Source organism: Pollicipes pollicipes, unplaced genomic scaffold, assembly GCF_011947565.3.
Source record: "Pollicipes pollicipes isolate AB1234 unplaced genomic scaffold, Ppol_2.1 Scaffold_2975;HRSCAF=3490_pilon_pilon_pilon, whole genome shotgun sequence".
Taxonomy (NCBI): Eukaryota; Metazoa; Arthropoda; class Thecostraca; order Pollicipedomorpha; family Pollicipedidae; genus Pollicipes; species Pollicipes pollicipes.
In genome coordinates this window covers 56,288-73,102 of record NW_023596200.1, presented here as the reverse complement: position 1 = coordinate 73,102, position 16,815 = coordinate 56,288, and the positions used below count along the sequence as shown (strand labels likewise).

The 16,815-nt window shown below is 51.7% G+C and overlaps 1 protein-coding gene across 1 annotated transcript; it reads right to left on the bottom strand.

Annotated features, from left to right (window-relative positions):
* Window positions 1-60: 60 nt before the first annotated feature.
* Window positions 61-16,815, bottom strand: LOC119114693 (homogentisate 1,2-dioxygenase). The gene is made up of 9 exons (XM_037238709.1): window positions 16,581-16,815; window positions 10,741-10,874; window positions 10,041-10,218; window positions 9,427-9,606; window positions 5,942-6,168; window positions 2,768-2,894; window positions 2,015-2,196; window positions 1,687-1,822; window positions 61-1,309 (listed from the first exon to the last, which is right to left on the bottom strand). Exons 1-9 carry the CDS (start codon window positions 16,735-16,737, stop codon window positions 1,299-1,301), a joined length of 1,332 nt encoding a protein of 443 aa, XP_037094604.1. The 5' UTR covers window positions 16,738-16,815; the 3' UTR covers window positions 61-1,298.

The following is a 16,815-nucleotide window of genomic DNA, read 5'->3' as shown; positions in this document are numbered from 1 at the left end:
ATGAGTATGACCCTCACGCTGGATGCGTGACCGTGGCAATGCCCCGAACAAACTCACCCGCAGCGTGACATCGGTTTATTGCACGTCTTCGGCCCAACCAGATGATGTGATATTAGTTAGCGATACAGTATGACGCGCAACATTACTTATTTTATTACAACATCGTCACTTTGTTAAGCACCAGCTATTCGCAGTCGCCACTCGCGCTTAGTACATAATAGGTGACCTTACTGCCGGTAGGCCACATATTGATATGCTCCAAAACCCATCACCCTTAGACGACTTAACTTGGGTGGACAACGACAAACATCTTCCAGACATAAAAATCTCCCAGACAAGCCATGAGCGCTGACACTGAGGCGTTGCCGTAAGCCTACGGTGAACGCGCAGGTTCGGCTTATTACCGGGAATGCTAGTCGATGTCGCTCTGCCCGCCCGGCCGCGGGCCGGCAGCTTACGGCCAGTGTCTTGAACACCACTCGGGCAAGACGGGCGCGTTGGAGGACAGTCCGTGGGGATGATAATAGGGGTTATGTCACAATATGCAGAGCTCTGCTATAAATGAGTGCGCACTCTAGCGCATGATCAGTGCTCCTTCGGTGGTCAAATAGCAGTAGCCGCCTCGTAATCTCACTCCACTGCTTTTTAAATAAAGCTGACGTGCGCACAAACGGTTGCTGATAAGTGGAAGTACAATCAATGCTAGCGCGCACATGATATGGATCATTACTCATCCCGGTATACGATTTGTGGCTCCGCTAGGACTGTGTGCTTAATAATATTGGGCTGGAGCCAGGCTCCGGCAGTGGCCCCGCTAGGCAGTTCCGGGAGCCAGGCTCCGGCAGCCGATAAGCGCAGTCGGTGGCGCGGCACTGCGGTCTCCGTGTCCTGCCCGGCGACACCAGCTGGCTGGCGCCGCCTCCACAGAACCCGCTGGTCCCACCCCGAGGGCTGGCCACGCCTCAGCCGCCCGAGGCCACCGCCGCCCCAGCGCAACCCACAGCACGGCAGTCAGGCTAGCCCTCTCCCCTGGCAGCGCCGCTGCGGCTAGTCTAGCGGTCATGTCGTGTGAATGGCGACGATGGCGTGTGCATCGTAGGTCGGACGATTGTGCAGCGTAGGTCGGACGATTGTGCAGCGTAGGTCGGACGATTGTGTAGCGTAGGTCGGACGATTGTGCAGCGTAGGTCGGACGATTGTGTAGCGTAGGTCGGACGTCCGCCAGGGGCTGTGGTGAAGTGTCTGTTTTGTTTGTTCCGATATCATGGGTCTTGTCTGGTCCGGTCCCAGGCGCTGGTCTATTCCTCCGCTGCGAAAAGGGGACGCGTGACGTCATAGTGCGGTACCCGGTCTTGGATGCTTCTCGAGTCTGCCTGTTTCATTTGAACCTCTTCCAACGTGAAACAATCCTGCTTTTCTTAAATGCAGCGTTGGGAATTTTGGTGGTGTGCGTCACCCTGTGCTAAGTTAAATGCATATAGGTGGCGCCAGCGAAATGTTTCTGTGATACACGAAAAGAGGCCGACCGTTGACCCGAGTGTTGTGTTCGCTGATCCGCCTATGCTTCCGATCCGGTCTCCTTTTTCCTGCCCCCTCCCCCTGTTGTGCCGGAAAAGGAGCGCCTTTCTTCTCCATGCCAACACCATCCGGCCGTGCTCCACCAGCTGGGTGACATGCTCTACCCACGCGTTCCAATGGCGGGAGGCGTGAAGTGCTTCTTCAGCGTCTGCCAGCACTTGTAGTAGTCTGGATTGGTCTTCATGCAGGTCCGGTGGCCCCAGGACGTCATGGCCAGGCCCAGAGAGCTCTCAAACATGAAAGCCTGCGGAACACCAACGATGGCGTTACAGTCAGATCGCGTGCATATCCCGGCCACCAAGTAGAGCCGTCGGAACGGTTCCCTCGCTATCCCCACGAGCGACTTCCGCCCGGTCCGTCCGGCGGGACGCAGCCACACAGCGTCTCTGCTTGTAGCGTGCGGCCGGAGCGGCCGGGTCTCCCGGCGCGAGCGCACCTGCGTGCCGCCAGCGATGTGGACGGGCTTCAGCTCGCCGTTGCTCGCCGCCTCGAAGCACTTGGCGTCCGGACCGTGCGGTGTCATCATGGAGTGCAGCGTGGCGCCGCCCGGCTGCAGGCCCTCCTCCTTGGCCTCGTAGTTGCCGTAGATGAGCCCCATGAACTCGGACATGCAGTTCCCTGGCGGCGGGAGGTGGACGAAGCGGTGCACGGCTGGCGAGCTCCGCTCCCGTGAGCTTAGCATCGATCGGCGAGTGACGGGCGTGCGGGTAGTAACGGAAGCGGAGTTTTGGTCCATTGCGGATACCAGAGCTGTGTGGCGTATCAACCAGGGGGGGGGGGGGGGCGTCTGACGCCCCCAGCGTTGGGATAATAACTTATCCTAGACGGACATATCGAAGTGAACCATCAGCCACCATGCCTCGGAAACAAGAAGCAAGGACCATGAGGCAGGCAGAACTAAAGAGCATGGTGAGAAAAACGTGCTCGTCGATGGCATACCGCTTGAAGTTGAGCTCAAAGTCACGCCCGAGTGGTGCGTTTTCTGGGCCATATACTCCCGGCACAATCCAGCGCGCTCGCTGGAAGAGCGTGATTGAATGCCGCGAGTTTTAGGCTGCGGCAGCAGGACCTGGGAAATCTGCACAGCGTAGCGCAGTCAGGCGGGAGTTGGGAGCAGTAGCATGTAGCCGGGGGGGGAGAAAAATGCGCTCTTCACGGAGCCCGCGGGAAGTCCCTAGTGTGCGCTGACTGTGGTAGTAGGGCGGCCTGAAGGTGTGCTCCTGGACGGCCCAGCGCGGCGGGAAGATGACGAAGTCCGCGATCGCCACACCAGGCTGCGTCGACTGGCACGTGAGCACCGTGAAGATGGACGGGTCCTGGCGACGGTCACCGGGTCACCGTTCGCTCACGGCAACGTGAAGTCATGACATCGATGCAATCTGCTTAGTTATGACATCACAGAAAAGCAGCACGCCCCACATGAGTGGCGTACTCAAAATGCGGCGAACATCGTACGGTGGTTGCGGTCAGTATTATAATATGATTATGGGCTCTTCGTCCCAAACAAGACATATAACAAGATGGCTTTGATGTCTTACGGCTTTAAGGTTTAGAACTTTTCCCCTCGCAACACCGGGAGCATTGTACACGTACTTAAAAGCGCGGTTAAAGCATTTCACACGCACTAAACAAACCTCCGTGAGGTTAGCGGTTTATTCAGCGATTTTTTTTCAGCGACGAGTTTCGATTTCCCTGAAAGATGTCTCAATGCCTATTGTGGCATGAAAACACCAAAAATGACACTTATTTTGCAATATCATGTGACCTCCAAGGTCAAAAGCTGGGTCAAATGACGGGGAACTCGATATCACCCAAAAACTGCCGTTTTGAAAACCGTAAGCATCAAAATATTCAGAACCGAAAGAGCTAGCGCACAATCGCAAGCTCTGACCTCTCAAGGTCACCTTTCAAGGCCAGACACCGGCTCAAAGGACGGGGAACTCCAAATCACCCAAACATTACCGGCCTATTTTAAACTTCTAATAATCAGAATATTTCCCAAAGAAGGAACTGTCGCCCGTCAAAAATCCTGACCTCTCAAGGTTACCCTTCAAGGTCAAACGCAGGCTTAAACGACGGGGAACAACATATAACCCAAAAATTAACGATCGATTTTAAACTTGCGAACATCAGAATACTCGCCACCGAAAGAACTAGCGTCCGTCAAAACCTCCTGACCTCTCAAGGTCACTCTTCAAGGTCAGACGCGGGCTCAAGGACGGGGACTCCATATTACCCAAAAATTACCGGCCGATTTTTAACTTGCAACCATCAGAATATTCATCACAAAAAGAGCTAGCGTTCGACAAAAAGTCCGAACCTCTCAAGGTCACCCTTAAAGGTGCCGGCTGCAGACGCTTCGATGGCAAATTCCAGGCCGCCTCCCCGCCAAACACAAGCCACCAATCGCACGCGTTCTCCGCCAATCAACAGCCAGAACTAGTGCGGGGCCCGATGCAACCCGCAAATCACATCCCGCAAATTTGAGTCGCCCGCGAACTGGCACCTCCAATCCGCAGTGAGCATCGCTGCCATAGTTTTGCTTTGAATGGTTATCTCGACACCCAAATGCCCTAGGGTGCGTAGTGCAAGCGCGGGCTCAGAGGACGGGGAATTCCACAGAAAGAACTAGCGTCCGTCAAAAAGTCTGGATCTCTAGAAGTCACCATTCAAGGTCAAAGGCGGACTCAAAAGACGGGGAACTTCATGTCACCCAAAAGTTACCGACCGATTTTTAACTTACAAGCATCAGAATGTTCACCGCAGAAAAACTACTATCCGTCAAAAACTTCTGACCTCTCAAGGTCCCCTTCAAGGTCAAACGCGGGCTCAAAGGACGGGGAACTCTAAATCACAAATACTAAAATATTCACCACAGAAAGAACTACCGTCCGTCAAAAAGTACAGACCTCTGAAGGTCACCCTTTAAGGTCAAACGCCGGCTCAAAGAACGGGAAGCCCTGTATCATCCAAAAATTGCTAGCCGATTTTGAACGTGCAAACATCGGAATATTTACCGCAGAAAGAACTACCGCCCGTCAAAAAGTCCTGACCTCTCAAGGTCACCCTTCAGGGTCAAACGTGGGCTCAAAGACGGGGAACTCCATATGACCCTAAAATTACCGGCCGATGTTTGCTTACTAACATCAGAATATTCACCACAGAAATAGCTAGCGTCCGCCAAAAAGTGCTGGCCTCTCAAGGTCACCATTCAAGGTCAAACGCGGCCTTAAAGGACAAAGAACTCTATATTACGCAAAAATTCTGGCCGATTTTGAACTTACGAAGATCAGAACATTCATCACAGAAAGAGTTACCGTCCGTTCAAAAGTCGTGACATTTTAAGGTCACCCTTTTAGGTCAAACGCGGGGTTAAACGACAGAGAACTCCATATCACCCAAAGGCCGATCTCAAACTTACAAGAGTTCCTCATCCTTTCAGCTCGCGTTTGACCTGAAAGGGTGACCTTAAGAGGTCAGAACTTTTTGACGGACGCTAGTTCTTTGTGTGGCAAATATTCTGATCTTTGTAAGTTAAAAATCGGCCGGTAATTTTGGGGTGATATTGGAGTTCACCGTCCTTGAGCCCGCGTTTGACCTTGAATGGTGTCCTTCAGAGGTCAGGACTGTTAACGGACGCCAGTTTTTTATGTGGTGAATATCCTGGTATTTTTAGGTTGAAAGTCGGTCGGTAGTTTTCGGGTGATATAGAGTTTCCCGTCCTGTGAGCCCGCATTTTACCTTGAAAGGTGACCTCGAAAGGTCTGGACTTTCTGACGGACGCCAGCTCTTTCTGTGGTGAATATCCCGATGTTTGTAAGTCTGAAATCGGACGGTAATTTTAGGGTCATATGGAGGTCCCCGTCTTTGAGCCCGCGTTTCACCTTGAAGGGTGACCTTAAGAGGTCAGGACTTTTTCACGGACGCTAGTTTTTCTTTGGGAAATATTCTGATGTTTAGAAGTTTAAAATAGGCCGGTATTTTTTTGGTGATTTGGAGTTCCCCGTTCTTTGAGCCGGCGTTTGACCTTGAAGGGTTACCTTGAAAGGCCAGAACTTTTTGACGCGCGCTAGCTCTTGCGCTTGTGAATATTTTGATGTTCACAGTTTTCAAATCGGCCGGTAGTTTTTTGGTGATACCAAGTTCCCCGACTTTTGACCCAGATTTTGACCCTGAAGGTCACATAATATTGCAAAATAAGGGTCGTTTTAGGTGTTCTCATGCCACAATTGACTTCAAGTCCGCTTGACAGAGGATTCGGAACTCGTCGCTGAAAAAATCGCTGAATAAATCGCTAACTTCACGGACATACTAAACAACCCTGTCGAACCACGGACCGCGCAGCACTGCCGTCCCAACTCACTGCGTGATCGAAGGCGGTGGCGTTGATGACCATGAACTTGGCCAGGTCGTACTTGTACGGCGCCAGGTTGCCGTGCCAGGCGACCACGTCGAACGGCGAGTGGTCCTGGCGGGCCTCGAACCAGCGACCCTGGTACTTGGAGAGGACGCGGTAACCGGCCACGTCGCGGTCCTCGTACCAGGCGCACGGCGACAGAAAGTCGCGCGGGTTCGCCAGCCCGTTAGCGCCTGCGGGCAGCACGTGAGAGGGAGGGGTCTGTTACTCTACTGACGTACGCCAGTCACGTCAGCCGTCAGATGAACAGTGGGCATCGGTACAACTTCCGAGAGCCCGTGTGAGTCGCAGGTTAGGTGCTAATTTCAGCAGTACTTTTACCTCGTGAACCCAGATGGGCTAGTGGAGCGAGGCAGAGACGCGTGTAATATCTTTTTTTCTTTGTGCTTGACTCCGGGTGGATCGCCACTTTCTCCTTCAGATTTCACCTGCGGTTTGTTTGCACTTGTTGCACTGGTTATCGTTGCTACCAAGTACTGTCTTGTAAAACATAACAGCCAGCACGTTGACGATGGTGATTGGATGATTACATGGCGATGGCGACAATGCAAAACACGATCGTGAGACAGTGTCGGCTTCAGTTGATGGCCTCGGTGGATAGCGTACGTACGCTCCAATAAAAGCGGTTGTTGGCGGTTGATTCCACGGATTAGCCTTTTGTCCGCCTATACATTCCACACGATTGTCGTTGCTCTAGCCCACTGTTCTAGAATTTTTCGATTGTTCCTCGCAATCTTGCGACATGCATCTCATTTGCGGCAACCTCATAGTTTCTGTCTCGTGAAGATCTGCATTTTCCGTGCATGGCTTTGACATTGTCTGATTCTGCAATGGTTGGGATCAATGTCGCAAACTTTTGTGGATAACTCTGAGAGACTATCTTGGGGCGTCCGGCTTCAGATGAAAGTTGAATGCACTGGATCTTCGACGCACATGTCATGTCGAATGCACTTGACAAATAGCTTACATGACCAAGTACTGTGTGCGTTAGCAAGACCAAACAACTGATAAAGTGTCCACCCCTCCACATAAGAGTAGAAAGTGGAAGCGCGAGATCTGATCATGTTACGCATGCAACGAAATGTTTGTGTCCGGCACCCTTTTCACAAGCCTTAAGGGAGTTAATGAAGTACGTTTATGAGATACATGTGACAACTTCAGGCATGCTTATATACTAAGCCATGGGGCATGCATTTATATTTGAAACTTCCTGAGTATCCACACAATTGAACATCCGTTTAGTAGGAGACGCATTCTTATTTGAATTTGGTGTCGAGTGCTAATTCCTCGTAAAAGGGAGTTCTCGGTAAACAACCCGCTGGTAATGACACGCGATCCGCTTTGCTCTACCACAAACAGATCATCCAGAGGTCAGTCACGTAAGTCAAGGTCCCATGTGAAAGCCGTGCATACATTCCGGCCAAGGATGACAATCAACTTCCAGGTGAACTTTTAAGGTCACAACCAAGGCCCAAGGATTCAGCAGCGCCGCATAACCACTGTATTTTTCTGATGTCCCTTTAAGAGACATGAAAAATGTGCCTGAGATGTGACAAACATTTTAAATTTGTCCGACGTTTAAAGATATTGAAGCAAGCATCCTATATATGGAATAAGCTCACTTATCCCGATTTGCATACTTTTGGGTGGAAAAAGCTGCCCAAGACAACACAATTTTTCTATTCATGCTTCTCAATACGTTCTTGTTTGCTTATGCCATCGTACCTTGCACAGTATTGATTCAAAGCCAATTGACGGACGTTATATCCGAAAATCGTGCTTACAAGCGTCAAAAAGAACGACACGAACGTTGTATCTTTCTTGGCCTTGATCCCCGCATAACCAATGAAGTGGCAAGATTTAAATGACGTTTTATTGAGTCATGGATGCCTGAGCGATCTTGAAGTAGTGACCCGGTCATTTGCCAAGACCGGGTCACAAATGCCAGACACATTTATTAGGACCAAGAAGTCTTTACGTCTTCACGAGCATGTGACTCAGAAACTACAGTGGTTTAGGTCTTGCAAAGGGCAGGGCTGTGAACTTCGCCGATTGATCTTCAATGACGCCGTTTCAGTTTAAAGCCACATACAAATGTGGACTGCTCTGTTTAATGATGCCTGCAAAGAATATGTCGGTTCTAGAGTTTTGTGCTCAAAATGTTGCAAAAGGCATGCCAAATGTGCCCAATTTGTGTTGACCATATAACATGGCGTCAAAACAGAAATGAACCCAGTCATATTTCAGACGTAATTACGTCGGTCCAAAGTGGGTAAAATGTACAAAGTCGTGTCAGGCTTTTGTAGATACGGCGAGAGACGCTTGCGTTAAACAAAACGTGCGCGCCTTCGATGCATCAAAGTGAGCAACAGGCAATGAGCTGCACTTTAGTATGAAAATGGTGATAAAGTCGGATGGAACTGGCGCTCGTTCAGTCGGGTCAAATTTGCTTAAGAAAATCAGATGATTGTTCCAGCGGTGACAAATACTTGAGTTGAGTCAAAATGTGGCGCACCTTTAGCTCGTTGGTGTCTCATAACACTTCCAATCGCGCTCTGGTCTGCGTGCCAGTTTTTCACCAAAAAAACTCTATTTGTTTGGTTTAAATCGTGGGAAAGTGTCTCTCGAAATAAAATGGCTCAAAACCGATGCATTCCTTTTTTGGGAGAGGGCTTTTATCCCGAACTGGTTCCTAATGGGCTTCTGGCTTCTAGACCTCCCCACTTTCCGAAAGTGATCTCCAGCCCTGGAGTCAAGGGTCGCGGCGACCAATGTCGAAAACCAGTCTAATCATTGTGAACACTGGAGGCCACAGCCTCCAACGAATTCCCCTACGAGTGGTGTGGTATGTGCACCTTTGTACGGGCTAGATACCAGAAAACTTGAAGGAAAACCAAACTCGTCTGGGCCACTGGCCTGAAGGGTTGTATTTCTTACGCCAAATTAGTCACCATGTAGAAAACTGATTACTTGCAAACGTATTGCAAAATGTCACCCGAAGGCTAGATCACACGGTTAAGAAACTGTTACCATTGCTATATGAATATTGCTGGACTTAAACCGTGAACACATACATAGCTTAGCGTGAATTTCTGTCCGTCTTTTTTTGGTCACGCGACAATAGAAGGCTTTGAGTGGGGCGAAAATGTCTCCTCATATCAATGCATGCCCTACAAATTCAGCTGTGGTAATGCGGCAGACTAGACCATAAAGGTGGTCAAAAGTTCAGCTGCATCACATGTGACGATAAAACGATGCGATAAACAAACAACAGTGTACATTATTTCGTGTACAATACACGAATCTGAACACAGCATTCTTATTATTTGTTGAGGACAGATAGAGTGAATGGCATCCACCTGTGTTACACTGCTGGTTATTATGAGGCGCCGTGTTGACGCTTCCCCACTTGCGCGCTAGGCTTCACTCACCAATCGGCCCCAGGTATGGAAGCTGGAAGTGGCCGTCGTACACCTCGAGCACGTAGCCGCGGCTGGGCCCGCTCACGGCCACGTGGAAGCGCACGCCTTGCGGCACCACGCAGATCTCATTGGGCCTGACGCGCAGCCGCCCCATCTCCGTGGTGATCCGCAGCTCGCCCTGCTGCGGCACTGCGGCCGGAACGGCGCACGTCAGGCGTTAGCGACGCAGCGACCGTGTGCGTCGGTCCCCGTGCATCAGCGGCTCTCTTCATGCTGTGTTGGACGAAGGCTGCGGTCGGAATTTCTAGCTGGAGAATTCGTGCCGTTCAGGAGGCTTTAAAGGACTGTTGGTAGCTTCAAGGGCTATTCCATGAGTCAGAATGTTTGCTGCACACAAGGGAGCCAGATTTCCACTTGCATGCAATTTCGCCACGGACGATGCGCGGGTTGTCCCTAATCGTTCAGTATTCAAACCCTGATAAGTGACCACTCTTGAGGCTTCATCCACCCGGCTAGCAACCCACGTAGCACGAAGTCTGCCATCTCTGCACTGGAACCCGATGTCCGCGGAACCTCGCGCATGGCACAGGGGAGACAGACCACTCTCAAGCAGCCGTGCTCACCGATGAGGAAGTCCCCGTCGCTGTTGTAGAGGCAGCTGTCGCCCATGGGGGCGGTGCAAAGGTACACGTGGACAGCCAAGCCGTGCCGCTCGCGCGGGTGGCCGGCGCCACATACCGTGTGCAGGCCGGATACAAAGTCGACCTCGCCGTCCGGCAGGGCGAACGGCCGCCACAGCATCTGACGTGGGGGTGGCGGGCGTGACTGGTGCAGTCCTGGCACGAGGCCCATTTCGCCGCACCACACTGTCACCAGCCATGATGGCTATCATCGCCAGTGACCTGTTTTCGTCAGTCGTCCACCGACATTCTCTCGATGGCTGGACAAGTGCGGCTCGGGAACACAGCGGGTAACCGAAAATGTATGGATTTCGGCCCCCAGAAGCGCGCAGCGTAACAGAGCGCCTGGGCGTGCAAGATCGAGCTGAGCCATTGGCTTAGCTGAAGTGTCGAGAGGTCGGTCCGCCGACGATAGTGACGGCATTGGCTTACTGAGTCAACTGCGACCGATTTCTGAACACTCTTCAGCATTTGGATTCCTTGCGAACGATGCTGATGCGCGGTAATACACAAGTATCAGCGTTACAATTCGTCCGCCCGATACATCCATCGGTGTCTTCCTTTCCGCGCCAAACTGCTCAGTCATATCATGACGAGCACACCCTATCAGCTGGTGCAGACAGCCATACACACTGCATGTTACCTGGTTGGGGTCTGGGGCTTCCTGCTCCCAGTCGATAGTCGTTTTGTTGCACTCCTTAACCGGAGTGAAAGGCTCGTGACACACGGATGGACGAATGCGGTACAGCCATGTACGCTGATTGTGCTCGCGAGGCGCTGCGAAACAATGCGGTAATGGGAGTGAACAGGCTGGGTGATATCTGGAAAAGGCCTGTGTGCTAGCCATTCCCCAAAATTCAGTCCAGGGAGCTGAACAGAAATAGATAATCTTTTGCAACGTGGCTTATAAGCAGCAAACCGTGCAAAAAAGGCGATGCTTGCAAATTCACCATGCACACTCCGCGCCGCTGCAGAAAGATCGCGGTTTGACATAGCTGGTGACCAGCAAGCACAAGAATAACAGGGAGGATTGTGGGAATGGCAGTGCCAGCTTCCCAGCCGGTGCGATGTGGCTGCATCGGTGTTCGAGAGCCCAAAGGCACATCATCGGCTGGAACGGCATTTGGCGAGGCTCGGCCGGCTGCCAGGACGCGGCTAGCCGTCAGACGTTGTGGGGCCGCCTACATGCGTGTTCCTAATCCTCGCACTCAGCTCGGTCTCCTCCGTGTAATGCATTGTAGGTGGCGCGCTGCTCTGTTATAGCCGCCAGTTTTTAGAAAGTGGTCGGGGGCCGAGCTTCGCAAGTATGCCGTCTGTCCTTCAAACGGCTGTGAAGACATCGGTAGCAATCGAGTAATCATTGCGTTGAGTGTTTTGACTGCCCGTCGGCAGAGTGGCTGACTCCGCAGCGCCCCGGTAGCCCTCACAGCGGCTGACTCTCCAGAGCCCCGGTAACCCTCACAGCGGCTGGCTCTCCAGAACCCCGGTAGCCCTCGCAGCGGCTGACTCTCCAGAGCCCCGGTAGCCCTCACAGCGGCTGGCTCTCCAGAACCCCGGTAGCCCTCACAGCGGCCGACTCTCTAGAGCCCCGGTAGCCCTCGCAGCGGCTGGCTCTCCGGAGCCCCGGTAGCCCTCACAGCGGCTGATTCCTCGACTCCCCAGAGCCTCGCTAACCCCAGTGCGGTTAACTCCCCAGAGCTCCGGTAACCCTCACAGTGGCTTACTTCCAGAGCCCCGGCAATCATCAAAGCCTGAGCCAAGTCCTTCGTGAGCCAGTGTAAGCTCATTCCTTACTCATGACGTCACAACCCAAGCCCATTCCGTACTTGGACGAGAGGGAAGCAAGTGCGTTTGTTTACAAATAAGTCGTCGGTGCTGACATAGCAACGCATAGCAACGGGCGATGCGCTGCTGGCGGTCCTGTATGTCCGTTAAACAAGGCAGGTTTCGATTTCATGTGAAAAATGTGATTGGGAATGATGTATTTAACTACAGGTCACATGCCAATAACTGTTATTCGAATAAAATTTCAGTGCGCCATTCCTGCCCGCTACACGTCTGCGTTGGGTTCGATAAGCTGATCCCATTTGTGCCCATATTTGGAACGAGAGGCGCTCCTCATTGGCGTATATCTATGGTGCCGCCTCGGTGAGCTGAACTAGAGCCGTGAGACGGTGAGGAACTGCGCTCCGGTCTCCACGACCCGTGCCACCAACGTATCTCAAATGGTCAAACCGAAAGTTTGGACGACTGCGAAAACGGCCTGTCTCGGGGAATGTCGTACCGATACGTTTTCGGAAGAACTGCCAATTTATTAGCAGCCACCGCCACTGACGCTTCCTGGAAGTTTCGAAATCGTGAGCGCGAAATTTAAAAAAATGAAAAAAGAAGAAAAGAAAAAATATATAAATAACTGTGATATCTAAAAGAACCGTGAGCGCGATCACTGTTGTGGAAAGCGATTAAAGGGTACCGGTCCTGTCTAGCCTCGGGAAATACTACGATAACTTCGCGACCCTGAACGCGCAAGATCCCTTTGACCATTTGAGACACGGACCGCCAGCTGGAGCAGTCGCCTTCCGCCGCCGACCGCCAGTAGATAGGCATCGGCGCCGCCGCGGTGGACCCATTGTCTCTCGCTCCTATTGGCCACTGGCCGTCACGTTGCCCCCCGGCACGGAAAACCGGCCCTGCGAGATGGTAAAGGCGGCGGACACGAGTCCAGCGCAGGCACCTTTGCTCACTTATATGGCACAACATCCTCGCTCTGCTCCTCGCACTGCACGTCAGGCGGGAGTGGGCTCAACAGCTGATGTCAGAAACTGGTTGTTGGCCCGACGGTGAAAGTCACGCCAAAAAGTCACCCAAGCGTCGCGAAATAAACGGCAGGCAAATGACGAACACACTCAGCCACCATCAGACGCCTTGGCTTAGCGCTGCAGCAGTCAACGGCTCTTGCGCATGCTGATGTCTACTTCAGCACTATTCTAAAGAGTGCGAAAACATGTGTAACGGTTTGGGAGCTTCTCAGTGGTTTTCAAATGATGGTCATCTCTTGCTGCAGTCTTTGTCATATCAAAGTTCACATTGTACGGGCATGAGTGATCTTTGTCACCCAACGCGCTTTCACATTCACAAGTTTGTTGACATGGATGGGCAACTTTTACAGAAATTAAGCCCGCGTCCTACACCAGGAATGTCGTTACCACACCCACATCGCATTTTTTCTTATTGCATCTCACATTATCTGACATTAGTTGTCACGAAGGTCGGGAAGTGCGCCAAACCCAAGCACGGGTGTTAATCCGCATCCTATTGGGTGAGCCCCTACCTCCCCTCCCCAAGTCCAATTCGCTCCCTCCCCAACGATGAGTCTGACCTCTAACTTCTGGAGCTTAAGTTTGTACATGCAGAACATTGAAAGTGAGAGCTCAAAATAATATAAATTTGAAGGGTTTCTCATAATCATGACACAGGTAAAAGAAACAAAGAGAGTGCAAACCGTGATGTGGTGTCCGGTGCAGTGCAGCTGATGGAGCTCGTCAAACTTTTGGAGCTCCGCGTTCGTGCCACGTTTACTGGAGCATTTTTTGTTGTTGCTGCATTCTGTGTTCCAATTGCACAGTTCATGTGCCTTTTAACTCTGGTCAAGTTTTGTGCTATCGCCTGAGTGCTTGGGCATTATTCAGAAATGTATCAAGCTCTAAAGACTGCAACAAGCTCCGTTCGCTGCGACATTCTGTCACAACGTGTTAACAGATAGTTGAAAAACCAGTCGGATATTGGCACCAAAACATGTGACAGATTTACCAGCGACTACGCCGGAAAAACCCTTGAAATGTGCCGACACTCACTTGGACGTAAATACTCAATGCAACAGTTACAAAAGCTCGACGATTGACATCACGTGACTCAGCCGATAGCGGTAATCGTCCGACAGTGATCAGTAAAACAACACTGGGCGTTCCGGACACGTCCACCGCGAATGCCGTCATGCAGACCGAGGCCCGCCTTGCGGCTACCTGCCGGAGGTTTCCGTGGCGGCTTTTAATAGTCACGCTCATCAACTTACTCTCTTTCTTCCCGCAGCCAACAACGTCTTAAGCTGCACAACATCGACCCTGCGTCGATTAACAAAAACTGGTATCGATCACCAAGGCCCAACAAAGTGACAATGACGGCCAACAACAGCCTCTCTCGTTGAACTAGAGCGGGGGAATAGGGACAGGAGTGTAGTCTCCTATTCAGCTGGGGGAGACTCTAGCCTCCATACTGTGGGGGAAACGTATGTCACCTTTGAGAGAAATCTGTTTTTTTCGAGCGCACGTCATGGGCATGTTCAGCCATTTTCATCGTTCAGCGCCCCAAACCTGTTTTGCAAAACGACATTCCTGTGGTGGAAGCTTCATGACCGTCACACGCGACGGATTCGCCTCCGCAATACCTCACAGCATAGCCTACTGCATCCCTCCAAAGTGGACAGCGTCCGAGTCAAAAGGCAAGTGAATGAAAATCGCTGTGAGGTGATCGGCAGCCTACACCAACCGCGGGCAATGAGACAAGCTTCAAAGACTTCGAACGTATTGAAAACAATTTGAAAACTGAATCGGGTCCTCGCACTACATGCAGCCTGTAGCGCGCCTGGCGGCTACCTACCGGGGGCTTCCGCGGCAACCTTTAATGGTGGCGCACATCACCTTACTCTTTTTATTCCCGAAGCCGTATACGTCCAACAACGTCTAAATCTGCACAACATTTATTGGGGGAGAGGGCCTTTCACCATCAGGGGACCTTTCTCAACCCTGCACCTCCCCGCCCCCCCCCCCCCTCGTTGCCAAGGCTCTGACTGCGCCCCTGAAGATGGCAGATTTCTTGTGTTATTGGTATAACAAAATCTGAGGATTTTTATAAGTTTTGGAAAACAGCACAAAAGTGCGTGAAAATGACTCCAGTAAAGAAAAATACATTGCGCGCACAAACAACCAAATCGACGATATAACAGCGTTATCCGACGAGACAAATCGATTATTGAGTACTACCATTCGGCGGAAATTCTCGCCCACTACAGCATGGGAGAAATGCCCTGTGAAACAGGCGGAAAGAACAATCGGCCAGCAAAAGCTAGGTTGGATGGATCATGGCTTTTGAAATTGGCAGATACAGGGTTTCGTTTCTTTGCTGTTTGCCGCGGAAGCTGACGGACGAAAATTTTCGATTCATTGGTGTGGAATTAGTGACGAGCTTGGCTCTGAGTGAGCTAACTGATTAAAGCTTAGTTGAACATGCTACCTACATTACTTGGATCTCCATTACTTGGACCTAGTGGAGGTTTTGGATCACCCCAACCTGCCTAGTCTGTACACGCATTTCCATTGCGTTGCAGATATGGGAGGTCCCTGCATATAGTACGCACACCCAAAACATATATCAACTAATTTTTGGATCGTCTGGCCCACCCCGTCTCAATTTAAAGGGTAGCTCATTTCATTTAACCTGTCCATGGTGGGCTTGTTAAAAAATGAGCGTTTTGCATACTGACCTGGTGGTGGATCCAGGATCCTGGCCAGTGACTTATGAAGCACGTGACGATGACTTCCATGGCCCTGAGCAGTGACTTTCGAAACACGGGACGGTGCGCCGCTCTTGTCACAAGCGAGACCGTAGCCGTATACGTGATGCAACAAATGTGTATCCTTGCAGGCGCGCAAACACGCGCTCAGATTCACAGTTATCTGAAATGTGCTGTTTGCGCCTCATTTCATCATGTAAGTAAAAACTTATATGATGATTAAACGCCTCCAGAACTAAGTTTGGAAAACTCTTGTTCATGTATCAGAGGCTTTTATAATACATGCATGTTTTTAATGCATTTTATGAGCGCCAAAGTTCGGGTTCTTATTACATCAAAGACCTGATGGAGTAGACAATGGGGGCCAAGTTCTAAGTACATGTGCGCGCCCCGCTCAACGCTGTCAGGGGAGGGGCGCAGCTCAAATTGAGGCACGATCCTTGCGAAGATATAAAAATTACATTCGCGCGGGAAAACTGCAGAAAAACGTGGAAAAGTCGTTGAACAGCCGAAGGCGAACCCGCATAATGGGGTTTGCAGGTGCGGAGAGCTACCTTTGGACAGAATCGGGTGTAGCGTGTTTGGTTCGCCACGTCTCACGCCAAGCATGTTTAGAGCTCTGTGTGAGATGTTGTCTGTTACTCGATTCACTGGAATGCCTATGCATGCGTGCTACAATTTTGGGTCTCTGAGGTTGTAGGGGACGGTTCCCCTTTTCTGAAAGCTGTGGGGGACGCGTCCCCCACATCCCCCGCGGTGTGGCCAGCCCTGGGCTGAAGGACGGGGGGGGGGGGGGGGGGTGAACGAGCGCTACAGAATGCTCACGCTGCAGGCCACTCTGCATGTTCGCTTCGTCGTGACCAGTGAGTGCCCGTCCGAGCTGACCTGGAGCCGAACGAGGCCGCGGCGGGTACCTGTGAACGCAGTGCCTGACAGCTGCTCGGCATATAGGCCGTACGGACACTTCTGCGGGTTGTTCTGTCCCTCGGGCAGGGCGTCCGGGCAGCGCGGGTCGGTGCTGGCAAACTCGTTGCCGAACCCGCTCTGGTATTGGAGCTCATCCCAGCCCATCCTGACCACTTGAAGGTTCTTCCTCGCCCTGATCCTGAGCACTTGAGGCTCTTTCTGGTCCTGATCCTGATCACCTGG